The 26529-nt window shown below is 54.1% G+C and overlaps 8 protein-coding genes across 8 annotated transcripts; 5 read left to right on the forward strand and 3 right to left on the reverse strand.

The window, feature by feature from the left end:
• Positions 1 to 147: 147 nt before the first annotated feature.
• JCM15063_006185 (uncharacterized protein) lies at positions 148 to 908 on the forward strand (the record flags this gene model as incomplete). Its single annotated transcript, XM_076679994.1, has 3 exons — positions 148 to 492; positions 555 to 626; positions 708 to 908. The coding sequence occupies 3 exons, from the start codon at positions 148 to 150 to the stop codon at positions 906 to 908; spliced, it is 618 nt and encodes a 205-aa protein (XP_076532850.1).
• A 2255-nt stretch (positions 909 to 3163) lies between these two features.
• IKI3 (Elongator subunit IKI3) lies at positions 3164 to 8365 on the reverse strand (the record flags this gene model as incomplete). The annotated part of the gene is made up of 15 exons (XM_076679995.1): positions 3164 to 3492; positions 3569 to 3841; positions 3905 to 4067; positions 4134 to 4258; positions 4330 to 4467; positions 4554 to 4839; positions 4915 to 5048; positions 5114 to 5271; positions 5337 to 5573; positions 5634 to 6705; positions 6765 to 6998; positions 7061 to 7675; positions 7757 to 7838; positions 7926 to 8105; positions 8195 to 8365. The coding sequence occupies 15 exons, from the start codon at positions 8363 to 8365 to the stop codon at positions 3164 to 3166; spliced, it is 4197 nt and encodes a 1398-aa protein (XP_076532851.1).
• A 925-nt stretch (positions 8366 to 9290) lies between these two features.
• Positions 9291 to 13004, reverse strand: JCM15063_006187 (uncharacterized protein; the record flags this gene model as incomplete). The annotated part of the gene is made up of 5 exons (XM_076679996.1): positions 9291 to 9376; positions 9466 to 11050; positions 11113 to 11286; positions 11354 to 12710; positions 12820 to 13004. 5 exons carry the CDS (start codon positions 13002 to 13004, stop codon positions 9291 to 9293), a joined length of 3387 nt encoding a protein of 1128 aa, XP_076532852.1.
• A 283-nt stretch (positions 13005 to 13287) lies between these two features.
• HEM3 (hydroxymethylbilane synthase) lies at positions 13288 to 15539 on the forward strand (the record flags this gene model as incomplete). The annotated part of the gene is made up of 7 exons (XM_076679997.1): positions 13288 to 13379; positions 13619 to 13805; positions 13869 to 13940; positions 14010 to 14064; positions 14138 to 14412; positions 14488 to 15202; positions 15289 to 15539. 7 exons carry the CDS (start codon positions 13288 to 13290, stop codon positions 15537 to 15539), a joined length of 1647 nt encoding a protein of 548 aa, XP_076532853.1.
• Positions 15540 to 15797: 258 nt separating this feature from the next.
• On the reverse strand, positions 15798 to 17400 carry JCM15063_006189 (uncharacterized protein; the record flags this gene model as incomplete). The annotated part of the gene is made up of 2 exons (XM_076679998.1): positions 15798 to 17256; positions 17327 to 17400. The coding sequence occupies 2 exons, from the start codon at positions 17398 to 17400 to the stop codon at positions 15798 to 15800; spliced, it is 1533 nt and encodes a 510-aa protein (XP_076532854.1).
• Positions 17401 to 17553: 153 nt separating this feature from the next.
• Positions 17554 to 18769, forward strand: JCM15063_006190 (WD40 repeat domain-containing protein; the record flags this gene model as incomplete). Its single annotated transcript, XM_076679999.1, has 5 exons — positions 17554 to 17756; positions 17820 to 17974; positions 18040 to 18076; positions 18141 to 18298; positions 18375 to 18769. The coding sequence occupies 5 exons, from the start codon at positions 17554 to 17556 to the stop codon at positions 18767 to 18769; spliced, it is 948 nt and encodes a 315-aa protein (XP_076532855.1).
• Positions 18770 to 19221: 452 nt separating this feature from the next.
• On the forward strand, positions 19222 to 22427 carry JCM15063_006191 (uncharacterized protein; the record flags this gene model as incomplete). Its single annotated transcript, XM_076680000.1, has 8 exons — positions 19222 to 20773; positions 20846 to 20971; positions 21033 to 21138; positions 21203 to 21337; positions 21404 to 21669; positions 21737 to 21852; positions 21917 to 22094; positions 22165 to 22427. The coding sequence occupies 8 exons, from the start codon at positions 19222 to 19224 to the stop codon at positions 22425 to 22427; spliced, it is 2742 nt and encodes a 913-aa protein (XP_076532856.1).
• A 1271-nt stretch (positions 22428 to 23698) lies between these two features.
• On the forward strand, positions 23699 to 25843 carry JCM15063_006192 (uncharacterized protein; the record flags this gene model as incomplete). Its single annotated transcript, XM_076680001.1, has 5 exons — positions 23699 to 24099; positions 24189 to 24767; positions 24838 to 25244; positions 25310 to 25667; positions 25735 to 25843. 5 exons carry the CDS (start codon positions 23699 to 23701, stop codon positions 25841 to 25843), a joined length of 1854 nt encoding a protein of 617 aa, XP_076532857.1.
• Between the last annotated feature and the right edge of the window lie 686 nt (positions 25844 to 26529).

Below are 26529 nucleotides of genomic sequence, written 5' to 3' on the forward strand. Positions count from 1 at the left end.
CAAGGGGTTGCTGAGCAATGAACTGCTTGTACTGCGAGGATTTCTGCGCGACCGCGGACTAGTTCGGAGGAACACAGATCCCGCATATGGTCCTTGCGTTGTTGAGCGGCCGACTTCTGCTTCCTCTCCTCATTACCCCACCGCAACATGAGCGAGGTCCCGTTACTGTGCAGATCCCAGGACACCCAATCTGCCGATCGTCTGGATGCCCTCGACGTCGAGGCGCAAGTCGCAAGGGTCCGAACCGAAGCTACTCCTTTGCAATCGAGGACCAAGCAGCTCTATGCCTATGCAAGGAATATTCGCGAGGCATTCTCAATCGACCCTCTCAGACACATCGAACTCGCATCGAAGTTCATCGTTTGGTTCGAAGGTATCGAGAGGGGGATCCCGGGACTGCGCAAAGGCAGAAGTACAGATGAGAACTGGTTCAGGGTCACTGTGCTTTTCGACTTCATACTCAAAGATGTGAAGGAACTCAAAGAAACTCATGTTCGGCTGATCTCCTCTACCTTTGGTCAGGCGCTTGATCTGATCTGACTTTGCGCGCACAGCCGCACTTCACGCCCGAGGACTTGATGGAACGCGTATATCCCGTCAAGCGTCTTCTAGCCAAGATTGGCCTCGTGAGTGACTGTGGCACCGGTTCAAACCTGCTGCGGTCAACGCTGATTATCAAAACTTTACTGTGTATATCTCTGACTCAGGAGAGTCGCGACGATGATGAGCCGACTGGCAACAGGAAACGCGACCGGTTCCTCGGTTTGTTTCGTCGAACCGGAGGAAACTCGGAGCATAGCTTGTCGCACAGTGCCCTTCAATACCAGCGTCGACTTGGAGGCCGTCAATTGGGCATGTACGGCTTTGAATCCCGCGGTGACGCCAAAGATGGAGGCTTCTATTTCTAGGCTGTCGTTTTGTGCTATTCTTTTGTCGTGTCTTTCTCCTTCCTACGCTTCGGCTCCTTCTTGATCCCTGCAACAAAGTCTATAGGTTGATGATTGGGCTTGGACGCTTCTCCCACTCGTGCTTTAATCCGCGGACTTTGCAAGTTCAGAGGCGCGCCAGTTCCCTTTTTTACTTTTACCCTTCCTTCACTCTGCGTCCGACAGCAGTTCGACGTGTCCGGCTCAGACGCCACCTGTGTGGAAGGATACCTGTCTACGAGCTCGCGAAAGACGTCAAGTTGGAACTCTCTACAACGTTTGCGACCCGAGGCAAACCATTCGATGAGCTGCCCATGCTCATCCCTGATCTCCAGTGCTCTGAAGTTGTCGAATTCAAGACGTATAAGGATGGTTGACTTCGAAAGGGCCCGGTGGCTGCTGTGGACGTCTACGGAGCTCGTCTCAAGCAGTTCGACCAAGCGGTTGGCAACTTGAATCGCCTATTCACGGTTCCTTTAACCGATCGAAGTGCCGGTTGCCCAGTGCGTGAACCGATATCGGAAAGCGACTTTTGGTCGATGAAAGGAAGGGTGAATTGACGATTTCAGTTATCGGCTCTTTGTCGAACTGCTTGAGACGAGCTGCGTAGAGCTCGCTAGCAGCCGCTGTATCGCTCTCGAGCAATTCATCCTCGTCCGTCTGAAAGTCGACGACTCCCGAGCTGTGGAAACCAGGGAGGAGCACAGATGGCTCGAACGGTTTGCCTCGGGTCGCAAACGTTGTAGAGAGTTCCAGCTTGATGTCTTTTGCGAGCTCGTAGACGGGTATCCTATTCCAGACAGACGGCGTCTGTACAAGTCCTGTTCGAGCTTGCGCGTTGCTGGAAGTGTGTTTTGACCGCCTTCCGGCCTTCCGCTCGCGCGAGGACGCCACGTGCGAGCTTCTCGACCTTCTCGGGCACAGGCGGATCTGCTGCTATCGTAGTCTGGAGCCTCGTCTTCTGGGGACGAGCCGTTGAGCGTGGTGATTCCGGCGCAGAGTTGCTAGACGAATTCTCCGAGAAAGCGAGTGATCGATCGGGCGTTCTCGCCTCGAGCAGGACTCCGCGCCCAATCGAACACTCGAGGTCCGAAAGACTGTTGCAAGGCTCGAGATATACAAGTCAGCTTACTACGTCTACCAGCATCTAGGCGATCTGAGGGCGTACGGGAAAGAGTGGTTTAAGCGATCCCAATGCAAGAAGCTGTGGGCCAGTGAACATGTTGGCGTTGCGTCGAACTACCCCGGTCGTCCTCGTTGTCAGCCGGATGTTACCACAAAACAATAGTTGAGCAACTTGGCCTTGACTCATCAAGACCGCTTAGCGTGGATCTGCGATGGTGCATCGATCATCGAGTACGTCCGTCCCAAGGCCCGTGCAACGTCTTTGTGAGCCATGACCCATGTTCGCGCACAGACTCGGTCGGGTGGAGGAGCGATCCGAGCCTGCTCAGGTCAGATCTCGGTGACAGCGTCTGGACTCTGCTGCTGATGATTGTAAACAAAGAAATGCTTGTAGCTTGACGCTTTACATTCGCTGCACAGGCGATAGTCCCCAGTCAGGCGAATCTTACATGCGGGCCGTCGAAAGCTCGAGGAGGAGATTGGATGACTGGCTTGTGCTGATCTCCGCGGTAGGCTGCGAAGGTCATGTGGTAGCAAAAACAGCACGGTGCACCTAAAGCAAGCACAGATTCCGACGCTTCTCTCTCTGTCCTTTACTAGCTACGCTCAATGCCCACCGAACATCAAGCGGGAGCAAACCCTGATAGGAAGGCTATCGAGTCTCGTCATCGGTGGAACATGAACAGGATCAGAGAGCATTTGCGGGACGAGACGCATTATCCTATGCAAGCAAGTGACCTTGTTTCGCCCACCAAGCCGTAATCTTCCTGACGCCAGCCTCTGTAACTTGGATAGGAGATCGAGTTCGGCGGAAAAAGCTATTTCTACGTCCCACCCTGGCCAATCCCGATGCGCTACAGCCCTAACGGTGACATTCAACTCAATCTCATACTGGACCACGAGGGTAAACCGACGGCGGTGCAGGAAGTCAGTACCAGCACGGACGAAAACATACAGATGACGAGGATCCAAGCCAGCATTGGAAAGCGAGCTGCTTCTATTTACGGCGTCAATCAGCGAGACTTCACAGCTGCTGCGCACAATAGGCTGATGAGGCGTTTCTGAGGTAGAAGGGCTTGTTTACAAGTGAGGAATGAAGATTCTATACTAAACTAGACCTCCCTACCATCGAGCATTCCAATCTTCCATTTGACCTTGGCGAGACTCGGTCGCTCAACCCGTTTCGTTTCGACTTCTCCGTCGATCGGTTTCGGTCTACTTTCCCACTCTGCCAAGAGCAGATTATCACCCTTGTCCCGAATCTGTTGCTCCTGTTCTTGTTCGGCCTTCCACTCTCGTTCCCGAGGTTGCCAGATCCGGTCGAGGATCGATGTGAGGAAACTCTCGTAGGCAGTGAGAGCAGATTGAAGCTCGTAGGCAGCTGATCGATGCGAAGATGAAGACAACGTGAGAAGCACCGGCAAGAGACCTGCAACTTCGGCTACAAGGGTAGACCGAGAATGTATCAGTTTCGAATCATCTCAAGCTCGACCGGTTAAAGGATGAAATTGGTCTACCTTGAAGGTCTGCCAGTTTGACCTCGACTGCCTTTTTGATCGAGTTGAGCAAGTACATCTCTTCGTACACACTGCCCTTCTTGCCTGCTGCCTTTTTCAATCCCGCTCTCCGGCGAGATCTCGCAGTCTTGCTAGAAGACCGTTGACTACTCGCGAGTGTAGTCGGGTTGGCCGTGTATCGGGTAAAGGCAGTTCCAGCGTCCGAGACGCCATCAGGCGCAAGTTCGAGATTCTCGAGTGCAGCGGAGGGATCGTCGATGCAGAAGTATTGGTCTGTCACGACAGCTTCGTGAGCGTTCGGGCCCAAAGAATGATCAAGATGCAGATCTCACTCACAAGGATTGCTAATCTGTCGCTGCTTCAGCTCGTCTAACCGATCCGCCTGTTTCTCGAGCTGTTCGGTCGCATCGGAAAAGTCATCGAGCAGGCGTTGTTGCATCTCGAGAGTACTCGGCTTGATTCGTGATTCAACCAAGTCTCGTCGATTATGCAGCGCAGTCTGAGAACAGGCAATATATACGGATTCAGCGGTGCAAAATCGGGGCAAGATCAGGTCAAAGCGTACCAGTCGAACTGCCTCGGCATGCAAGTTGCCCTCACAGATGGCATCGATCGCTGCAGGCAAATCCTGTCCATACTCGAACAAGACCCGACCCGCCTCGGCGTACCTCCGCTTGCTCGTCAACCGCTCTGCGACCAGAGTGGAAGCGTGATCAGCCCATGCACGAGCAATCAGGAGGGGCGATAAGAGCAGTACTCACCCGCCACCTCGACAGCAAGGTCTTGCATTTCTTCAGTCGATTTTTGCGCGGTGATTGCGACCGTGAACACTTCTTGCCAAGCATTTGCGTGTTGATACGCGAGGATCGCCTTGTCAGGCTCATTCGATAGCGTGAACACTTTACGTTCAGCCGTCGGAATGTCAGCTCGATCAGGAAGCCACAAAAGGAAGAACCGCTCCAAGGGTTCGAGAGAAACGACATACAGAGACCCGCTTCAGCATATTTCGACTTGTCGAAAAGATCCTCGGCATTTGCCTCGAGCACGATCCTGTACTTGTCTTCGTCGCTTCCAAACGCTTCGAGAGCAACTCCAAACAGTCCATGCTTCTTGGTGTACTCGAGCGCCTCCTCGAAATGTTCCGGCCCCGCTTGACACAGGTTTCGAAGCGCCGAAGTGTGACGTGCCAAGTGGTCGTCAATCTTGTACCGCTGAAGTGCATCGGGAAGTTCGCGCAGCGCTCGCAGGAAGGGAAGGTATTCCCGAGGATCCTGATTGAACGACAAGAACGAAATTCAGCCTTAATGCAAAAGAGGAGGATGTCGTTTGGCTTAATGGTACTTTACCTTTTGAGAGTGTTGGGCGATCATGAGCACGAGCGCAAAGTCGTACATGCCGAGAGCGAGGTCAAACAATTTGTTGGCGTCACTGAGGAAGATGATGTATTTGACAGCGTCTTCGGCACGATCGGCATCTTTCGCTGTTTTGACAGCAATTCTTGTCAGCACCCAAGTCAACTTGTACGCATGTGAAAAGTGTTCGGACCTTTGAGCTCAGCGAGGAGGTTGAGCGCATCTTCGTATGCAGGAGGTTGTTTGCGAACATGGGCGGTCAAAATCGAATTCGCATAGTGAAACACGTCTCGCTTTTCGAGGTCTTCGCGCACGAGGTCGCAGACTGTATTGATCTTGTTGACCGAAACCCTGCGAACGAAGAAAAGGAGTCAGCTAATCGCAGAATCTCGAAAGCGAGACAAGCTGGGACGTACGAGACGATCGGCGCGGATGTACTGGGAGCTCCAATGCCGAGCACGCTCTTGTACATGCTCTTCGTAACGTCTTCGTCTTTCAAACCACTGAGGAACAGGTTGAGATGATCAATTTCTTTGACCTGATCGACGAACTCGGACAGGTGTGCTGTAAAGAATGAAGGGTTGTGATCGTAGAGCAAGTTGAGATCGATTCGGTGCTTGCGACAAAGGAGGAATGCCGAACGGAAACGTCGCCTGACAACAATCGTCGATCAGCAGAAATCGAGTCTGGTTGATCGTGGTTGTGAAACTCACGAATCGAGGAAATCGCGCACGACGCGCAAGACGAGTGGTCTCGGCGAGATAATTTCGAGGTTGCCCCGAGGCATTTGCAGGACGAGACTGGTCGAGCTCGGTGCAACGGTGACGATTCGTGATCCTCGCTCGACGGCCCTCTTGATCGCGGGGGTTTCGTTCTCGCCTCCAGGACCTCCAGCAGCCCGTCGAGCGAAGGATTCCGTGTGCTCGACAGTAGTTGGTCCCGAATAGAACGGTGAAAGGGTGAAGAGCGGTACAAACTTGGCATCGTGCGAGAATGTCGTGTAGACGAGGAAATCGGGAGTCGTGACGAAAGAAGTCGCGTCGGAAGCGATCAGGCGGGACGAAGAGTACAGTCGTCCGGTTGGCGAAAGTCCGACCACAACTGAGAATCGAGACGAAGACGTCGAGTTGCCAGGAGGGAGCAAGGCATGTTGAATTTGAGGGCAAAACTCGGGCAGCGGGGTGAGAGAAGGCGAAGGAAGCGCGAGGTCCTCAGATTGCGAGTACAGGAACGTCTCGAGGAGCCAACCTTCGCTCGTCTGCAAGACGAAACTGTCTTGCTCCGATTCGTCGTCCTCATCCTGCGCAGGCTTGCCTACCTTGGCCACGATCCTTCGAGCACCTTCCATCACAACGACTCGTTGAGCTTCACCTTGCTTTCCGAGCACGACTACCTCGTCTCGCACTTCTCCATCGTCTTCCCTAACTGTCCTCAGCACGCCAACCTTGATGTCGCCGTTGCTGGTTTGCAACACGGCGCACTGCTTGACAACTGATTTGGCAGCGAGAGGCAGATCAACAGACCATTCGAGCTGAGGAGTGGGGAGTCCGGCGCGAGCTCTCGCTTGGGCATTGCCCGTGAGCGAGAGCGACCAGGAGTAGATCGAGACGGTCGTCGGGAACAAGAGCGCAAAATACAAGGGCGCCGTCGACGTCAGGGACGAGGTAGAGGTGGATGCAGAAGGTGCGAAAGCAATGTGTCGCGGCGTGGATGAACTCGGGAGGGTCAAGCCGCTCATCGGAGGAGGAATGTTGAGCAGCCGGAAAGGCGTCAATTTCGTATTGTCTGTCGGCATACTGAACGTTAGTCAGGCTGACAAGCGCAAAGATGCCTCTGATGCTCACCTCCGTCGACGACGGCGACGGTTGCATCGTCTTCACATTTCTCGGCGATTCGCTCGGATCGTAGCGTGTCCCATCCAATCTCGTACTTTTCGATACCCTCTTTTGTGAGCAAGCTCAGTTCGAGTGCCTTTTCAGGATGCCACGAGAAGCCGAGGAGAGTCGAAGTCGACGACAGCGAAGGCGAGAGCGTCTGTTTGAGAGCCCAATAATAGTTTGAACGGTGGTATAGGTGCACTTTTATCCGAACGACTCGCGTCAGCTTTAGCTCCGAGAAGCTGAGAAGACTACGAGCGCACCTGTGTGGGTTCCATCTTGCTTCTCAATCCAGACGGCGAGAACGTCACTGCCCGAATTCCAACCCACCTCTCTCACTCTGCCTTTCTCGCGCACTTCAAACTCGTACCTCCTCAAGCCGTTCCTCTCGAAAAACACGACTTGTTTCCTTCCCTCTTCTTCCTTCTCGATCGAGATGTCCTGACTCGAAGCGATCAGTTCTCCCGTCGAGAGCCAATCCAACCCTTCTTCCAAACTGGCAACTGGCAAACTCGTCGAACTGAGTTCTGCTCCGACTCGACTGAAGATGCGAATCCTGCGAATCGGTCGTTCCGGTCCACCTTCGGTTCTGGGAGGGACCGCTTCGATACTGGTGACGGCGAACCAAGCGGCATCGCCTCTCCAACGAATTCGAACCGTTCCCGAATCGACGGGTCCCAAAAGCCGTTCTCGGGTGAGGAGAGGATCATTCGCAGCGGCTTGAGCAGCCGCCGTTTTGCCCAGAGAGCCGTGGAATTGTGTCGATTTCGCTCCCCATCCGACCGAGACGGGTGCATCCGATCCGAACGAATCGGTATGCAACGGTGATTCCGACAACGGATCGAACGTTCTCGTCAAGGTCAAGAGTACATCGTTTCCTGGAATTGCAGTTTTTGTTCGATGGGTTTCAGCGAATCTTTGAACAGAGAGGCAGGAGAGATGGTTCGATCGAGACGCACCATTCACAATCGCGAGAAGCTCATCATCTGGACTCCATTCGGCTGCCTTGATTCCTTCGTCGAATGTACCCACGTTCTCTCTCTGTTTTGCGAGATTTTACGAAATCAGCTTCGAGTATTCAGAAGAATTTGAGACCGTTCTTTTTCGGAACGGAGAGGAAAAACGTACGGTAGGTTCACCAATTCCACCGTTCAAAAAGATTTGTTCAATGTCTCCGTTCGAGAGCACGACGACGAGTGCATCGTCTTCTGGCAAGTACTTGAACGAGAGTACGAGTGGGTTCTCCTCATTCGGTCGCGGTTGTGCCGGCAACGGGAAAGTGGTCCAAGTGGTCAACAACTCTGGCTCCTGTTTTCCAGATCCGAGGTGATGGTTCAGGGGAGTGCATGGGATTTCGTCTAGACGAAGCGAAAGAGAGGGCCCAGAGGGGGAGTTACCTGTTTGTCGATTTGGCTGTACACTTCAAGCGTGATCTCGTCGTCGTCCGAACTGCTTTGGAGGATCGTATAGACCTTGTCAGTCGCAGGATCTAGCGTAGTCGCTGCGAGAGAGCATGTCGAAGAAGTCGCAGGCGAGAACTTGACATCGAGCACGACAAGGGACCTCATGCTCGGGAGGAGATTGCTTGCGCGAGATCGATTCCTGGAAGAATCGAAAGCCGCGTCCTGAGTTGAGTGAGCGGGTTGATCGAGACTCGGGAAAGTCGAGGTTCGCGAATTGCGCGCGACGACTGAAACCCTCGCCCTCTAGCTCTTAGTGCACTACTCTGAACGATGGCAGGAGCATCTCGACCTGGAGCGTTCAACCCGGGAATGCCCGGTAAGTCTCCGTCCCTTCGGCCTCCCGATTCACCGTCGAGCGAGTTGTGAATCTCATCATTCGCGGATACGGTTCCAAAGGCATCCCTCATCGCCTCGGCGCAAAACTGCTAGGCGCTTCCATGTGGTTCTTCATCTTCTACCGTGCGAGGCAAGACGGTCCGGTACTCCTTGTGAGTCAGCGTCAATTGATTCCGTGTTTCTGGGCACACGCTAATCCCGAACCCCCTCCGCGTCTACTCGCCCCCGTTTGATAGGGTTGGAGGCATCCGTGGGAACATTAGTCGATGTCAAACAAGCATACGCAACGCTGTCTCCCTCCGTGTCTTTGTAATCATCGAAAGTTCTGTTTACCTATCCTTTCGGCACCGGACATCTCGAGAGCACGAGATGGTCACCTATGGACTCTTAGTTCCAGGCAAGAAAGGATTAACGAGACGCGCTCACTGAAAGTCGATTCGCGACAGGCCTCATGAAGCGACAGCACTCCTGAACGGTTGCATCCCGTTTGCACAAAGCTACTTCTAACCTACGTCGAATCTTTGATATCTTCCAATACGACGCATACGCGTCTGAACCGAATCCACGGTGCAAGAGGCGCTTTCAATTGCGAATGAATTCGATGCTAAATTAAACTACACTGCTTTCCAGGTCATGCTCCCCCGAGAGGTACTTTGGATTATTCGGATTATGCGTCTTTCCCTATATGTATGCTTCACCTTCCTGGCATCTTCCTGATTGTCCTGCGCCTCGGAGTAGTCGTTCCACTCGCACTAGCATCCTCACCTCCCGAACCCAAAGCTGCAAAACATCAGCAAAACGCGCAAAGTTGTCAATTTAGAACCAGAAGACGGAAGAAGAAGTTCCAAGGGAAAAAAAGAAAGACTGACAGAACAATCCTCCACCAGGAGTGGTTGGGGTCAAAGAACCCGAACTCGATTGACCTCCTCCTCCGAACGAGAACCCTCCTGTGGTCGACAATCCCGGAGTGACGTTCCCAGTCGAGAGGTTCGAGCCAAACGAGAACCCAGACCCCGCAGTAGGGGTCGCGGCAGGGGCTGTCGACGGCGCGCCGAACGAGAATCCGGTTGATGCGGGAGCGGCTGGGGCAGCACCGAACGAGAACGTGTTCGAAGGCGCTGCTGCAGATAAGGAACCGGGCGCAGGGGCAGGAGTCGACGCAGCGGGAGCAGGAGCGCCAAAGGAGAACGACGAGGTCGAAGCAGGAGGTGCAGTTGTAGCTCCAAACAGTGATGGAGAAGCCGAGGCAGCGGGAGCAGACGATCCAAAAGAGAATGACGGAGTCGAAGCAGGAGCTACGGGTGGTGCCGCCGTCGCCGAAGAACCGAACGAGAACGATGCGGCCGGTTTCGATTCTTGAGGTTTCGAATCGAGCGTGGGCGCGGGTGAAGCTCCAAAACTGAAGCCTGTTGCGATTGCGTCTTTCTTGGGCTCGGTAGTCGCCGAAGCGGGAGTTGATCCGAACGAGAAAGGCGTCTCTACAGGTTCGGGTTTCTTTTCGACTGCCGGGGTCGAAGCTGCCCCTCCGAACAAAGACCCGAGCGATTTCGAAGCCTCGGTGGTTGTAGAAGGAGCGGCAGGAGGCGGGCCCGAGCCAAAAGAGAACGATGGCGCAGAGTCCTTCTTCTCAGGAGCTGCAGGGGTCGATCCGAACGAAAATCCAGTTGATGTGGGCTTCGTTGACTCCTCCTCCTTGGCCGGAGCGGCGGGTGCACCGAAAGAGAATGACGAGGAAGCGGGAGTAGATGTAGCTGGTGCTGTGGTGGAGGCGGCGGGCGTCGAGCCGAACGAGAGTGTCGGTGTCGGTTCCTCCTGTTTCTTCGATGCAGGAAGTGCAACACTTGCACCAAAGGTGAGAGAAGGTACTGCTGACGCCTTCTTCTCAGTCGAAGCAGCTGCGGCAGGTGCATCTGCGGATGTCGAACCGAAACTGAAGGCAGGCGCGTTTGTCTTCTCCTCTTTTGCTGGTTTCGACGCAGAGGGCGTTGCTCCAAACAGGCCACTCAGAGCCATCGGCTTCGACTCGGTTTTGGCTGCCTCGATTGCGAGAGCCGGTGCCGCTGCAGGAGTTGTAGCCGTTGCGTAATCGCCGAGTTTAATCTTCTTCTGCCCTTGCTCCTCCTTCTCGAGGTTGTCCCGTTCCTTCTCTTCCGCTTCTGCCTGCTCCTGACTCAGAGCCTTGAGTCGAGCTCGTTCAGCGATGGACCATGCGCGTCGCGCTGGACTTTGAATACCTTGAGCCGATGGCAAGCGCAACCGTCCGGTCTTGGACAGCGCCGCGAGCGATCCGTGAGACGCAGACGATGCGAGTTTGGGAGAGGCCGCGACGAGCGAGGAGAGAGAAGACGTTGACGCGGACGACGAAAGGAGGCGGTTCGAGACCATGGAATGAGTTCGGAGCGGCGAGTTGGTGCCCTTCGTGTAGTACAACCCGAGTTCTTTCGGTTGCCGAGGCTGACAGAGGAATCCCCCGTGTCAGATTCCCTTCGCTTGCCAAGGCTAGGAGAGAAACTCACCGGTGAAGTCACATCTTCCATCGACTGGTCGCCCGTTTGTGGAGTCTGTGCTTCTTCGAGCCTCGCACGCTCTTTCTCGCGCTCTTCCTCCTCGTAGCTCATTTGCCATGCAAGTTTGCGCTGCTCAAACAGAGCCTTGTACTCTTCCTGAGTGACCCATCGCTCCACTACGACCTGAACAGGCGATTTCAAGATTAGCCATCTCCGAGCTAGAAAGGATCCAGACGACATGCTCGCTTACCTCGTGCATCTCTTTCGTGTCGGGATGTCGAACATCCTTCGGCAACTTGTACTTGCGCCGCTTCTCGCGACATTCGACCAATCGTCGTTGGACCAACCCATCCTCTACCTTCTCCCCCTTGTCGAGATCCGGTTCGTCGAGTCGGTAGTAGTCACCTTCGTGGTTCTGCCAAACTTCTCCCGCCCTTCGCTCGTGTTCGTCGGCATTCTCAATTCCGGCCTTGGACGACGACGAAGACGAAGGCTTGTTGAGCGGTCTCCTCGGGGTGTTGAGTTTCGAGAAGGTCGATTTCAACTTGCGCGCAGATTGGGCCGACCGAGAAGAGAGACGTTTCTTTGGGGTCGAGTTTGAGCCAACTCTTTTCGAGGCAGGTCCGGGAGGAGGGGGCGACAGCAAATCGTCGTCTCCCATGAGGTCTTCGTCATCAGATCCTTCCCGTTTCGCTTTCTCCCGAAACCGCTTCGCCACGATACTCTTCCGCGCCGGTTTCGCCTCTTGGGGTTCCGGGGTCGGTTCTTCCTCGTCTTGAGACTCGACCTCAGAATCGGCGTTCCTCTCCCTCTTGGTTCCCGCTTCCGATCCAGACGCTTCTTCAGGTTCGTCTCCAGATGCAACCTCGTCGATGCCTCGCTTGTCCCTGACGGATCCGGTTCCAATCGCTTGCTTCTTGGCCTTCTTGCTGATTCTACGGTGCAACTTGGGATCTTCGCCTTCTCCGTCTGTCAAAGAGGGCGAATCCCTCAGTGATCGTTTCTTCTGGTTCCGATCCTCTCGCTCGTCTCGACTGTGCAAGGATGCCTGATTCGAATCTTTCTTGGAAGGTTTCGGTCTCGCTTCTTCTCCTCCTGTGTACTTTTCCGTGCCACTCGAAGAGTCGTGCTGGTCGTCGACATCCATTTGCTCGAGTTCACCATCGTCTTCAGAGGACGAATGGAACGAATCGAACTTGCCGCGTTTCGGACCTCCTTCGGTCGGTGGCGATTCGATGTCGTGACTGCGTTTCTTTGACTGCACAGAAGACTTGACAGCGAGACTCGACTGAGATGGTTGCTGAGGCTTAGCCGGAAGGGGCTGCGAGGGAGCGAGCGCCGAGTATCGCAGAGAGGAAGATGGTCTCGAGGGTTGAGACGAGCGGTGTTGGTTCAGAGACGGCGCAGGAGAGGCAGCAGGACGAAAAGGCGACTCGGACCGGAAGCTGCTTCGTCGTTCACGCATTTCGGGAACTCCATTGAACGAACTCTGGCGAGAGAGTTGAGGTTGAGGAGTCGATCTTCCCGAAGCGGTACGAACACCTGTTGCGCTCGCTCGACGGGGAGTGTTCTGATTCGCAAGTGACTGCTGGGTCCGCTTGCGAGCACTGTTATTCCAGAGAGGTGAAGTCAACTCGCGCGTTCGAGAGAAAGATGATGACATTCTTGATCGTTTCTCAGCTCCTCCTGACGGTACCAAGGGAATTCAAGACGGACCTGCGCGCCACCTTCTTGGCTTGACTTTGTCCCGAGCCGAACCTGAGCCATGCAGCAACCAGCGCAACGGCGTAGCACCACCAAGGGATTTTCGACAGGATCCACCACGCAACGTTTCCGACCGAGAACCTAGATGCCGCACTGCCGGTCGGCACCCGTGAGGATACTTGCTCGATGGTCGACATCCTAGGTTGGGTCGAGTCGCGCCGAAGAGCGGAACACCGAAAAGAGTACTTGCCCCGGTAATGCTTGACCGTAATCTCGTTGCGCCACTATTTTAGCACTCGAACTACCCATAGCCTCACATACTTGTAGTGCGGTACTTCAAGAGCCCAGAGCAGGATCAACCATAAGGTTTGTCCGCGGACATATCTCTAAACTCGACTTCTCCGATATTTTTGTGCGAGCATTGCGGTATGACAGTAGTACGACGAGTGCTGTTTTCTTGTTCTAGCAATTTCAGACTACATGCTGAAATCTCGAAAGATGCCGGAAGAGAATTCAAGATCTGCCATGAATCCGATTGGCTATTCGCTGCCGCATTTTCGCATTCAAACTCCGTTTACCGAGATCGGTTCGCCTCTCTCCTGCGCAGCGCCACCCCTCGACCCCTACAGCTCCTTCTTGACATCTTGGTCGAGCTCTTGAATACCGCAGTGATTCCACCTAGCTAGAGTCGCATTCCCTCGCACAACTCGCGAATCCCCGATTTGCCGATCATGTGCGTTTCTTCTTTACCGCTCCTGCTCTCGCACTCCCTGCCCTTGATCTGATTCTCGACTTTACGACGATCATGCAGGCTGTCTACACTTCCACCCGATCACCCGCCGATTCCGACGACGTCGACTGCTCAGTTCCCGACCCGGCCTCCTCCCGCGTGTCCGATGAGCCAGCTCGCGCAGACCCGGCCAAACAGTCCCAATGCAAAGCACCCGTACGCGGGCGAGGTCTTTACCCTCGGCACGCGCAACTCGAAACTCGCCATGGTCAGTTCTATCGCCCTTGGACGACGTAGATGGTCTTCGTTCTGACGTCGAGCGTTCTCACAGGTGCAAACCGAGACGGTCAGGCGCGAGTTGCAGGAGAAATGGCCAGGTTGTGAGATCAGAATTCTCGGAATGGTCCGTCTTGGTTCTGTTCTCGTTCTCCTATTCTCTAGCATGCGATCCTGACGGTCCGGCTCATGACAGACTACCCTTGGAGACAATGTTCAGACTCAGCCCCTCTACACTTTCGGTGGAAAAGGTGAGCCTTCATTTTTGACCCTTTCGTTTGGACCCTGTATACTCAAACCCTGGAATCGTGCTGTCCCGCTCAGCCCTGTGGACGAAAGAGCTCGAAGTTGCCCTGCTCGAATCTCAGGTCGATGCAATCGTGCACTGCCTCAAAGATGTCCCGACCGAGTTTCCTCCAGGATGTCAACTCGGAGCTGTGCTCGAACGTGAAGATCCGCTCGATGCCCTTGTTGTCAAAGAAGGTCTCAGCTACACCTCGCTCGACGAAATGCCAGAAGGATCCGTCATTGGTACCTCGAGCGTGCGACGTGTTGCCCAACTGCGGAGAAAGTACCCAGGACTCAAATTCGCCGATGTCGTGAGCTCTCCTCTCCTCTCCTCTCAACTGAGAAGCCTTGACTGACACTCTACGTATTTCCCTGCTTTGTCTTAGCGCGGTAACCTGGGAACTCGATTGCGCAAATTGGACGACCCTTCATCAAATTACACCGCCTTGATCCTCGCATCGGCGGGTCTGTTGCGTCTGTCGCTCGGCAACCGCATCACGGCTTCGATCGGTCCTCCCGTCCTGTATCCGGCGGTCGGTCAAGGAGCGCTCGCGATTGAGATCCGACAAGGCGACGAGCGATCACAAGAGATCATCGGTTCTCTGGAATGTTGGAAGACGAGTTGGATGACTCGCGCTGAACGCATGATGTTGAAAGTACTCGAGGGAGGATGTTCGGTTCCGGTTGGATGCGAGACGAAATTGACCCAAGTGTGGGTCAAAGGAGGGGAGGGAGACGCCAAGGAGAACCGGGTCAATGGCACCGTCACCCCACAAGTGCATGTCCGATCCGCAAAATCGAATGGAGGAGGATACTTCAACCTACCGAGCGTCAACGGGGTCACGAAGGAAGACAACCGATTAATCATCCCTTCACCTCACATCTGTCCTCACCACGACACCCAAACTTCTCTGCATCACGCGACTCTCACTCTCACCGGTACGATCACTTCGCTTTCGGGTACGCATTCGGTCATTTCGACAATCTCGCGCAAGGTGCATTCAGTCGACGATTGCGAGGCACTCGGACGCGATGTCGCGTTGGAACTGATTGAAGGGGGCGGCAAAGAGATCTTGACTGAACTCGGTCGACACGTCAAAGGTAAGTTTTGCATGAGCTCGTGCGCCTTTTTCAAAGTACTCCTTTACTGATTCTTTGCGATTCTTTTTTCGAAACCCCGAGTACAGAAGTCGGAGGTGACGAACTTGATGGTCGACCAATCCCGACCTCGATCCCTTCACCGACTCCAGCTCACCCCATGTCGATCCCGATTCACCCAGCGAATCACTCGGTCGCGACCGATCAAGTGCTCGAACACATGCAGGCGGTCTCGCCACCGAGCGCTTCGAACGGGTACTTGAGCAAGAGCCCCAAGAGTGTTCCAAAAGTGTTTAGGGTTGGCAGTGGCGAGAAATGTCTGAGACCTCAGGGATGGTAGTCAACTCTCTCGCATTTGTCAGACTTTCCCCATATCTTCTTGCGTACTTGACGCTTTCTACACCACTCTCGTAATGGACTCGTGTGTTTGTCTGTCCCGCTTTCCCCATCTTGTTTGCGCATAGCATGTACTCTAGATTTCTGTGTGTGACAATAATAATCAAACGACCACTCTCCCAACTCTGCCCCAAGTATGAGAGTATATGAGAGTTGCAGAAAGAGTCGATGGATATTCATCGTTTCCCAATGAAGCGTCGCCCTACTTTTGCTTCCAGAACAGCATCGAGTCGTTTTCTCCATCTGCATTTCTCTCCTCCTCATTGGAATCATTGGCGTGATTCGTTCGATTTGAAGGTCTCGTCGAGAGAGGCACGTTCTCGAGGGGTGAGAGTCCGGCTCTTCGATTCGGATCGTGCGCATGAGTGTATTTGGACGAACGAGCGTTAAGCTCGTCATGTCGGGGATCGGATCGATGCGAATAGAGCGAAGGTTTCTCGAAAGACCGCACGGGAAGAGTGTCGTACGAATCTTGGCGAGTGGTAGCGTGTTCGTCCCTAGCGATCCGTTCTCGTTCTCTGTCTTCGAGTCGCCACTGTTCCTCCTTGCGTTCGCGTCTCATGCGTTCCTGTTCGTCCTGAGTGTCTTCCAACATGGTTTCCATCTTGCTCCAACTCTTGATCTGTTTGTCTCCATACCACCTCGTACGGACAATCTCTCGCTCACGTTCCGCTTCGTCCAACCTGCCTCCAAACTTGCCTTCGTCTTCGAGGACCTGAACGCGCAATTCGGTGCGTTCTCGATCGATCCGAATCGATTCTCCGATCGCTTTGACGAGGTCTTTGATCCGATCGTCGGCACGTACTCCTCCCGATTGCATCTCTTCCAACCCATTCAACACGCTCTCGACATCTCCCTGTCCGATCGCCCACTTTGTCGCGAGTACTTCGTAGTACAGTTGCGAGGTACAGCCATGAATGTACGAGAAGGCGTTCGAACTCGCGAGTTGAAACACGGACAAGGCCGTGTGAGGTGCATGATGCACGTCCCGCAGAGTCAGGAACAAGTGCAACAGCAATTCGGGGTACAACCTCGAAGCCGGTCCACTAGTCGCTCGAGGGTCGTTCGACATGGTGTTGGGATCGACAAACAGTGAAGCACCGGTGTTGTTGGATCGATCGAACCCAAACACTCGTTCCAACCCCCATTCGTACACTTGTCGATCGTCACTCAAGTTGGACATCTCTTCTTTGAGTCGATCGAGTTCGAGTTCTTCTTGTGGAGAGAGTTCGGTACGTTGAGAGGTCGCTGCTAGTCGTTCTCGAGTGGAACCCGGTCGAGCACCTTTTGCCATCATCTTTTTGTGCAACGCAGATTGAATCTTGGAAATCCCTGAATCTTGTCCTAGATTTGCAGTTCCTTTTCGAGTTGACGAATGGGTCGAGTTGGGTGGGTTGAAGAGATCAAACACTCCAGAATCGGAACCTTTCGAAGAAGAAGAAGAAGAAGTTGCGACAGATTTGGGCAAGATCTCTCCCAACAGATCGGCAAACGCTTGTGCTTCCGAATCGGTCAAGAACTGTTTCTGTCGTTGTCGAGGGTTGGTCGATGGGACGGAAGCGAGCGGGGATCGGGAACGAGAGTATGCTGCCGCAGCCGTAGAGGACGAAGTTGAAGGACTCTTTGAAGAGAACGCATCGTGTGGTAGCGAGTAGGGAGTTCTACAATGAATGACCACTTCAGTCAGCCTGGAACTGGCATGGCGAGATGGGGAGAGCGAGAGAGACTAACGCAGATGAAGAAGATTCGCACCAGCAACGCGAAGTCGAGAACGATCGCGTAACGACCCGCACTGATCTATGCATGATTGTTCGGCGCTGTCGATTGTACCCGAAGCTTGTTAAGAGTGTGGACAAGAGAGTCCGAGATCAAAGTCGCACCTGATCCAGAATTCCGAAACTGATCAGTTTCGAACACCTACTCGACTGGTCTTGCGCTCTCGGAAATCCTGGGTGGCCATGGTGCCTCAACCTGCCCCTTCCAAAGTCGTGCACCGGCTCTCGAGCCACAAAGGTCCCGTGCATGTCGTCGCGTTCAACTCGGGTTCTTCCTACTTGCTCACGGGTGGTTCCGATCGCCTGATCAAACTGTGGAACCCCAAGAACGGATCCGAGATTAAATCTTACTCGGGACACGGCTACGAAGTCCTCTCGATCGCATGGTACGTCTCCACTTTCTGCTAGTCGAGGTGTTTGTGGGAATGACGAGGTTTCGCTCTCTGCAGTACTCCAGACAACACACGTTTTGCATCTTCGGGAGGAGACAGGAACGTCTTCCTGTGGGATGTCATGTCGGGAGAGATCGTTCGGAGGTTCGCAGGTCACTTGGGCAAGATCAACGCCGTGTGTTGGAACGACTCGGCTTCGATCCTTGCTTCGGGTCAGTGCCCTATTGCCCTGTTCAGGATGCAATACATGATATCTAACGTCTCGACGTATGATCAGGCTCATTTGATACGACGATCCGACTGTGGGACGCAAAGTGAGTTTATCCTTTTCCGCCTCGCGTTCGTGCTTTCTCTTGCTGATTTCTTTCGGTCTCGCAGGTCGTCAAACCGAATTCCAATACAAGTCTTGGAAGATTCAAAAGATTCCATCACGTCGATCGCGATCAAAGACAGTCTCATCATCGCGGGCAGTGTCGATGGATCCTTGCGAACGTGGGATGTACGCATGGGAGAATTGCGCAAAGATTTGTTCGATCGTAAGGGTTCCAATTCTCGAGACAACTGTTTCAGTCAACCATCTCCTGTACTGATCGTCTCCTTTGATTTTGACAGAACCAATCACTTCGCTCACCTTGTCGCGCTCTTCCCCTTCCCTCGTACTCGTCTCACTCCTGTCTCAACCTTCATCTCATCCATCGATCTCTGCCCAACCGGCAGCTTTGCACCTGTTTGATCTCGCACTCGGACAATCCCTCAACACGTACACGGGTCACTCGAACTCGAACTATCGCATCCAGTCGTGTTTCTCGGGACAAGCGGAAGAATGTGTCTATGCTGGGGACGAGAATGGTACGATCACGAGTTGGGACGTTGAGAGTGGCAAACAGGTGGGGAAACCGGTCAAGCATGGAGACAGGAGCGTACTTGGAGTCGCGATGCATCCAAAGGAACGAACCATGGTCACATGTGGGCAGGATGGGATTGTCAAGATTTGGGGGGATTCTTGATCACCTTGCATGTATGGTCGTATTTCTGGTTGGTTGTTTCTGGTGTTGTTGTAATTCGTGATCCTGCGTTCCTTGAGTCTCGAGAGCTTAGATTCATTCAATGCAGGACGAAATCAAGATCAGGTCGAGGTCGAGTTCACTCACAGTCGGGATTGTGTTCGAGCCCGACGAAACTCGTGCAGGAGTGCACGTGCCGGAATATTCTGTTCGCGTCCTTTCTCACCTCCTTTACTTACGTGGAGGTTTCTATTGCTTCCGATCCCGAACTCTTGTTTCTGCACAGCCCGTTCCTTGGAGTCTTTGACAGCGGTGAATCATATTCGCAGTCGTTGATGACCTATAGTCTTGGCGCAAAGGCCCGATCAACGAACTCTCGCGGGGCCCTCGCCTCCTCGTCTGTTCTCCCTTCTGTTCAACTTTGGCTCGCTCTCTTTACGAGCCGGGATCAACAAATGACCTCTCTCGAATCGGTCACACGATCAGACTCGACTAGCAGTGGTCTTCGCTCGAAAACTCGACTTGCGCGGGCGTTCCTTCTCGGTCTGCTCGTTCCCTTGGCATCGACTCACTCGGTCAAACCTCCACCGTTACACCCTCGAGCGATATCCCACCCATCTCGACTCTCTCACTACATCATCCCGCGTACAAACTCTGCCACTACCGCACTCCAGAAACGCGATGCAGAAGGATCACTCAACTCGGAGTTCCGTTCGCGAGACGCACCTCGATGGGACGACAAGTTTCTCTTGACGTTCGAATCGCACGATCAGGAGGAAGCCGTCGTCTTGTCGCTGAGACCGAGTCAATCGCTCGTGCATCCGGAAGGGATCAAATCTGTCGAGCGACATTGGAACAACTTGACGCAGGAATGGACCACGCTCGAGACGAGGATCAGTCGAGCCGAAGTGAGAGCGTACGAAGGTTGGGTCATTGATGAAGCGAGCATCGACCGGTGGGTTCAGGAGGAAGCGGTTGGGCTCGTTCGGGATTCGAGTCGGTGGAGAGAATTCGCCAAGGGATGGGCGAGGATCACTCTCCACCCTCAAGAGGGGCAAGACGACGAAGAGTCACTCAAGTTCCAAGGCGCGTTCGAGAAAGATGGCGAAAGCTTTACGATTCACTCGACCGAGCGATATCTTCGAACTCGCGACGAGCTCGACCCCAGCATGGAGGACATCGCACTCGAGAAACGAGACGGTCAAGTTGTGCACAAAGGAATGGTGATCGTACGGGAAAGGGACATCTTGACGCCGACTGAGAGGATCAACCTCTTGCGCAAACGCCAATTGCCACAACTGCCAGACCCCGCCACTTTGGTCTCTTCCTCTTGCTCCCACGACTCTCTCCCGTTCAACACCGATCCTTCGAATCCAGTCTTGGCAAACGCCCTCGACCAGTCGGTCTTTGCCGATTTCCACTCGCCCTGGGTCCCATTCCTTGGTCTGCCTTCGCCTTCATCGTCGTCGTTTTCTCCTTCGGATCGATCCGCCTTGGCCCCAATCTCTCATCGCTCGCTCGCCCGTCGACAATCGACCGACGACATCAGTGGTGGCAGCGGCACCTCGTCCAACTTTATCAACTCGATCGGCTCGACCCAAGGGTGTCCCAAATCCGCCATGGTCGTCTTTCTCGGAGTTGCCGCCGATTGCACCTACGTCGAATCGTACTCGGGCTCGACCGATACTGCGAGGCGCCAGATCTTGGACGACATCAACCAGGTCTCGGCACTGTACCAACAGTCGTTCAACATCTCGCTCGGGATCGTCGAACTCGCCGTCATGGGTCCCACCTGCCCTTCGACGCGCTCTGCGATCGATCAACAGAACCCGTGGAACTTGCCCTGTACGACGGATGCCCCAGTCGGAGGGAGCGTGTCAAAGTCGAGTATCGGAATCGACCTCAACTCGCGCTTGAGCGTGTTCAGTCAGTGGCGGGGCGACAAAGGCGGAGCGGACCGTGCGGGTCTCTGGCATCTCATGACGGCTTGTCAAACCAGCACCGAAGGTACGCTTCCTCGCTTGGTCCTATCGTATCGACATTTCAAAGCTGACATCTGTGCTTTCTTCGCTACTCCAGTCGGCGTTGCTTGGCTTGGACAGCTATGTCGAGTCTCGGCGACGAGTCAAGGAGATCAAACAACCAGTGGAACGGGCGTCACCGTCATCACGAGAAACGAGTGGCAAGTTGTCGCTCATGAAATCGGTCAGTATCCCGTTGTCTCTGCAGTATCGCTCGAAGTTTGCTAATTCCGTTTCACCAATAGGTCACAACTTTGGTGCCATTCATGATTGCAGCGATGGATGCAGCCTGAGCGGTTCTTGCTGCCCGCTCTCGCGCACGACCTGCGATTCTGATGCAGATTACATCATGCAAGTTCTGACGGCATCACTGCACGCGCGAAATGCCTAGCTTACCTTCCCATGTCGCGAACAGGTCTCCCGTTTCGGAGAAGAATGTTACCCGATTCTCACCCTGCTCGATCGGTAACGTCTGTACGGCGATCGGCTCGTCTCTCAATACCACTTGCATTGTCGATCAGGGAGCATCTTCGAACCCTCGTATCATCTCGTTAGTCTCTCTCTTTATCGAAACCGAATGTATTTACATATTCACCTTCGTCTTGGAATCGACCAGTGAACAATCGTGTGGAAACGGAATCGTCGAAGATGGAGAAGAGTGCGATCCTGGTTCCGCATCTTCGGCCTGTTGCGACGCTTCGACGTGCAAGTTCCGCTCTGGAGCCGTCTGCGACCCTCTCAATTCGCTTTGCTGCACAAACACGTGTCAGGTTGCTGGAAGCGGAACGGTTTGTCGAGCGAGCCTCGACAGCAAGTGCGACAAGGAAGAGGTATGCGACGGATCAAGCGCCGCCTGTCCTGCAGATCAGTTTGAATCGAACGGCAAGTCCTTGACTCCCAAAGCTTTTCCTTGGCGAATTCGGCACTGATCTTTGTGTGCATTCGATAGGCAAAAGCTGCGGTAACGGATTGAGTTGCGCGAGTGGAGTCTGTACGTCTCGTGACCTCCAATGTCAGAATGCAGGTGCTTCGCTCGGGATCAGTTCGGCCTGTCCGACCTCAGCCGTAAGTATCTAATATCTCAGTGCACAACGTGTTCCAAAGCTGACCGCCAAGCATTGTGGAGCAGAACACGGGCTGCTCCATCACTTGCAGTGACCCGACTCGACGACAAGGGTGTCTCATCCTCGATCAGTCTTTCCGAGACGGTACGAGTTGTGGCTACGGAGGTCGATGCTCGAATGGTGAATGTGCGAGCGGAAGCGCTCTCGATACCGCAAAGAGTTGGTACACCGACAACTTGCGAAGTAAGTCTCTGAAACTCCCAACCTATAGCCCCTAACCTTTGTGCTAAAAACGGGGCATCCTTCAAAACAGTCTCTATCCCAGTGACAATCGTCGTTGGCATTATCGTGCTCCTGATTTTGTGGGGTCTCATTCGATGCCTGTGTTGCGGCGGTCGAAGACGAGGAGGAGTCGCCAAGCCTCCGAGAGGCCAAGCCTACTCTTCCAACTATGCGCCGAACAACGGATACCACGGACAAGGATTTGCTCCTCCGCCAATGAACCAGAATGGTTACTATGCTCCTCCGCCTGGACCTCCGCCTTCGGCTATGACAAACAATCGTCTTCGAAGATAAGACTAAACAACCCCTTTTTTGTGTAAGTCCGACCAATTTCCAATGTTGACAAAGCTGGATGCTAATCTTGCGCATGACACAGCTTAGAGGAACGCAATAAAAAGCGAAAACGTGTACAATACCACGGACTCTTTGCCTCCCTCCCCGTTGCACTCTTTTTCCTTCCACTGTGCTTTAGTCCTGTTCATATCGCTGACTGTTTGAGCTCTTGTATCAATTCCAATGTTTGGTCAATCGTTGTCAACCCTTCCCTGCAGGTCATCCTTCGCTTTCCTGTCATTACAAGTCTACTTCCAATGCCACTTGAGCCTTACAACCTCTAGAGAGACAGGTGAACCGCAAAAGACGGTCTGATACAGGTTGTGAATCGTACTCAAGACAATCTCGAACAATCTCTGGTTCGTTTGCGAACACCTGCGCACAGACCGGGATCATCACATAGCCTATTGTTTCGAAACAATCGTCGGACTTCTAGCTTCTAGGGATCCGCCCACCTCTTGTCTTCAGGTCTGTCCAAAACCCCAGGTTCAGCCGCCGCACGGCATTGTAAGCATCCTGAGCTGAAAGACCACCTATTTTTTTTTCCCTCAGCCCGCGCCGGACACGGATCGAATCGAGGACTTGCACAATGGTCTCACCGTTCGACTTCGGTCCTACCATGCTTACTTCCATTGCAGCTCTCTCCCAACCAGTATAGCTGTTCTGCTTCTTTGTGTTCTTTCGCTCTGCCATTGATCGCTTTCCGTCCGTCTACTGTAAGACTCTTTCAGCGACAGCCCAGCAGAATCTCTCAGATGCGCTCTAACCTGTTGATAGGCACCTGAAAGTGTGCAGCACGGGCCGCACCAGAGTGGGAATTGGGTCGGCGGTGCGCGGCTCCAATTTGAGAAGGCCTTTTCGATCCGATTTTGAGCAACTTCTCCTGAGCCGCTTGTTGTAAGTTGAGGCACGATTGACCCGCATGTACTGTTTCGAGCGTAATTCCTGTCCGCACAAATTGCAATCGAGAAGTGGGAAGCAACGCGAGTCTCCTTCGCTCACTTTCCCCGCGTAATTCTGGTCCTCGCATTACCATCTACTTCGCCGCTCCAGCTTGACAAGTCGAGGTAGACCACCACTTCCAACGTAGCGAACTCGGCGAACCGGCTGAACTCGTGTCAAATCGATACTAGCTCGACCAAACGAGGCCCTTGGTTGCGACTCCCTTGGTCGTCTCGTAGGCGTTCGACATTATCACGAGCGGGATCAAGCAGGATCGCGACTGCAGCAAGATGGCGGCCATTCCCGGGGTTCGGCACCTCGACACGGTGAACCTCCTTGCCAACGCATCGCCGCCTTGTTCGTCACCCACCAAACGCTGCAGTACCAGCCCCGGGCCCGAGTCAGAAGGACATGCTAGGGTTCTCCGTGCCAAGTTGTCGATCGCCACCGAGGAGGACTGCGTGGATGTTGAATCCCCTCACCTCGTTCACGACCCCTCGACCCCTCCCGACTCGAGGGATGATGACAATCGAGCGAGCAAGGAAACACAGCCAGTCCTTCGAACTTCAAGGGTCGCAGACTTTGGCGAAGGCGCGACTCAGACGGCTACTGCGGAACGTCAGACGAGGGAACTTGGCGAATTGTCCTACTCGGAGCAGAACCTGTTGGCAAGGCTTTGCAGTCAGCACCCGTGAGTCATTCTAGAAACACTGGCTCGATCGTCCTGTAGTGTCGCCTGTCCGCAGACCAGTACTAACCGCAACCGCCACCAATGTCTAGAGCGTCCGAATACAACAATCTGAAACGAGCCGTGGCGGCGGCGGCCGTACCAGGAAACCCTCAGATGGTCCAGCACATTCACGCTCAAGTACCTCCGATTCCACCGTTCCGTCATGCCCAGAGTGCCGGACCTTCCACTTTTCCCACCCTTCGTCCCGCCCTTCCCGCTCGCACTGCGAGTGCCAGTCTTCTCGCGACCCCACAGCCCGTACGAGCTTCTTGCAACGTACTCGAGACAAGCTCAAATGGTCAGACACCCCCGCCTCGATCCACTTTGACACCTTCGCTCGCCCGCGTGAATTTCGAGTTCTCGCTCAACGCGCAGCCCACAACCAGCGTAACTCCAGTTCAGGTCGAGCAGTGCAGTGCTGCTGACAACTCGGCCATGGCAGTACTTGATGATCTCGTCGAGGGAGAGCCCGTGACGGTGGCGGCACCTCGAAACAGAAGCGTTGCGACCGAGACCGTGTCTGCGCCTCTTCCGCTTGTCGAATACTGCCCGAACGTTCCTGGACTCCTTCCTGGCATGGAGCTGATGAATGGCGTACCCGTCAAGACCAGCATGTCACACCCGATCAAGTGAGCTCATCTCAAGCCTCGCCTCGCCTGAACCGGTCCAACCTAACGTTTGCTCGTCATTGGTGATCAGTATCTCCCCTCTCGTTCCGCCCGAGCTGTTGTCCTACTTTTCGAACCGCGTCTTTGCGCAATCGGCCCCGGCGGTCTCTTCGCAGATGCCCTCGGGACTCGCTACAGTGTCTGAACCGACCACGTCTGCCTTCCTCCTTGCGCCGCAGCCCGCTTGCGACCTTTTGACTTTGGTTACGCCAGTCGCAAACGGTGTCTGCCCTATCCCGCCGCACTCAGTCTATGCCGCTCCAAACAGCCCCAAAATTGGAAACTTTATGCTCTCCTCCTGTCCGGGCAAAAAGGTCAGGATGAATGGAGAATCTTTGAAAGGTGGAAGGGGCGCAATCTGCAGAGATGTCAAGATCGATCTGCAGCGTGCCAAGGACGAGGGCGTGCGAATGATCATCTGCTGTCTCGACGATTCCGGTGAGCCCTCGTTTGCGATTCGGCTAGGCTACAGAAACGAGGAACTGACGGCTGTTGCGACGTAGAGCTCGCGTTTCTCGGAACACCGTACCCCGAATATGCTGCAGCTTGCGAGACGCTCGAACTGCAGGTCCTGCGGATTCCGATGGTGGAAGGCTTCGCTCCTGCTTCGGCTGCCTCTCTCGACGCTCAGCTCGACCGGCTTATCAGGAACCACACTTTGAATGGCGAGAGTGTCCTCGCGCATTGTCGCGGAGGCATCGGACGGGCCGGCTTGGTCGCGACCTGCTGGTTGATCAAGATGGGCATGGTCGCGACGAGCTACGGCTTGTATGAGCAGGCCTCCAATACCAACGGCTGGATGCACGAACAGCCGATCGTGATCGTCGAGAGAGCGATCGATCTCATCCGCCGTCGTCGCAGGTACGTTTCCTTCTCTTGTCCTGTCCTGAAACGGACGGAGTACTTGACGAGACCTCGTCTATTACAGTGTCAAATCGATTGAAACTACGCATCAAGTCAAATTCTTGCTCGAATACGTTCGCTACCTTCAAGACCACGCTCGTTTCGCCTCTGCATCGCAACTCGTCCACGCATGAGGGTGTTGGCACTAGTATCACCACCTATGCCAAGCCCTCGATCCTAGATACCTCTTTATCGCATCGCTTTTTACCCTTTCTTCGTTTTCGCAAAACTCGCTTCGCAAACCTGTCTTAACTTCTCTGTCGAAACCATACACACACGACTGTATGGACTGTTCAGCGCCCTTCTGGTTCTTATCTTTGCATACTCTTTTTTCCCGTCAGCACCTTTGCACTTTGCAGCACTCGCTCTTACTTCCCTTCCCTCTTGTTCCAAATCAGTTCACGACCCACTCGTTTTCCCCCCCAGTTACCCTCGACTCTGGTTTCCTACCTCTTTGGTTTGACTTGATACCCCTTGTCTCATTTCCCCGTTGCAGCTTCTCGATTACAGATGTCTCTCTCTCTATGCCTGCGCACTGTTCGTGTGTGGCGTCTTTCTTCTCTTTTGTTCCTTTCGTTCTCTCTCTCGCTCTCGCTCTCTCTCTCCTTCGAGTCTGTATTGCGCGCGTAAAAACTTCCTGTTTCTCCGCGGCTCTGTCGCATTTATGCGAGAGGGCTAGAGCGCGACAGTTGGGGACACGCTTAACTCGCGTGCAAAAAGTTTTCTGGGGACTGCTGCGTCCTTGATATAGTAGTGCGCAATCGCGGAAAGCGTGTCATTGCCTCGTTGCGCTTTTCATTCTGTATACACAAAGTTGCTA

The sequence above is a fragment of the Sporobolomyces koalae genome, assembly GCF_050403365.1.
Source record: "Sporobolomyces koalae JCM15063 DNA, S_koalae_JCM15063T_v1_ctg30, whole genome shotgun sequence".
Taxonomy (NCBI): Eukaryota; Fungi; Basidiomycota; class Microbotryomycetes; order Sporidiobolales; family Sporidiobolaceae; genus Sporobolomyces; species Sporobolomyces koalae.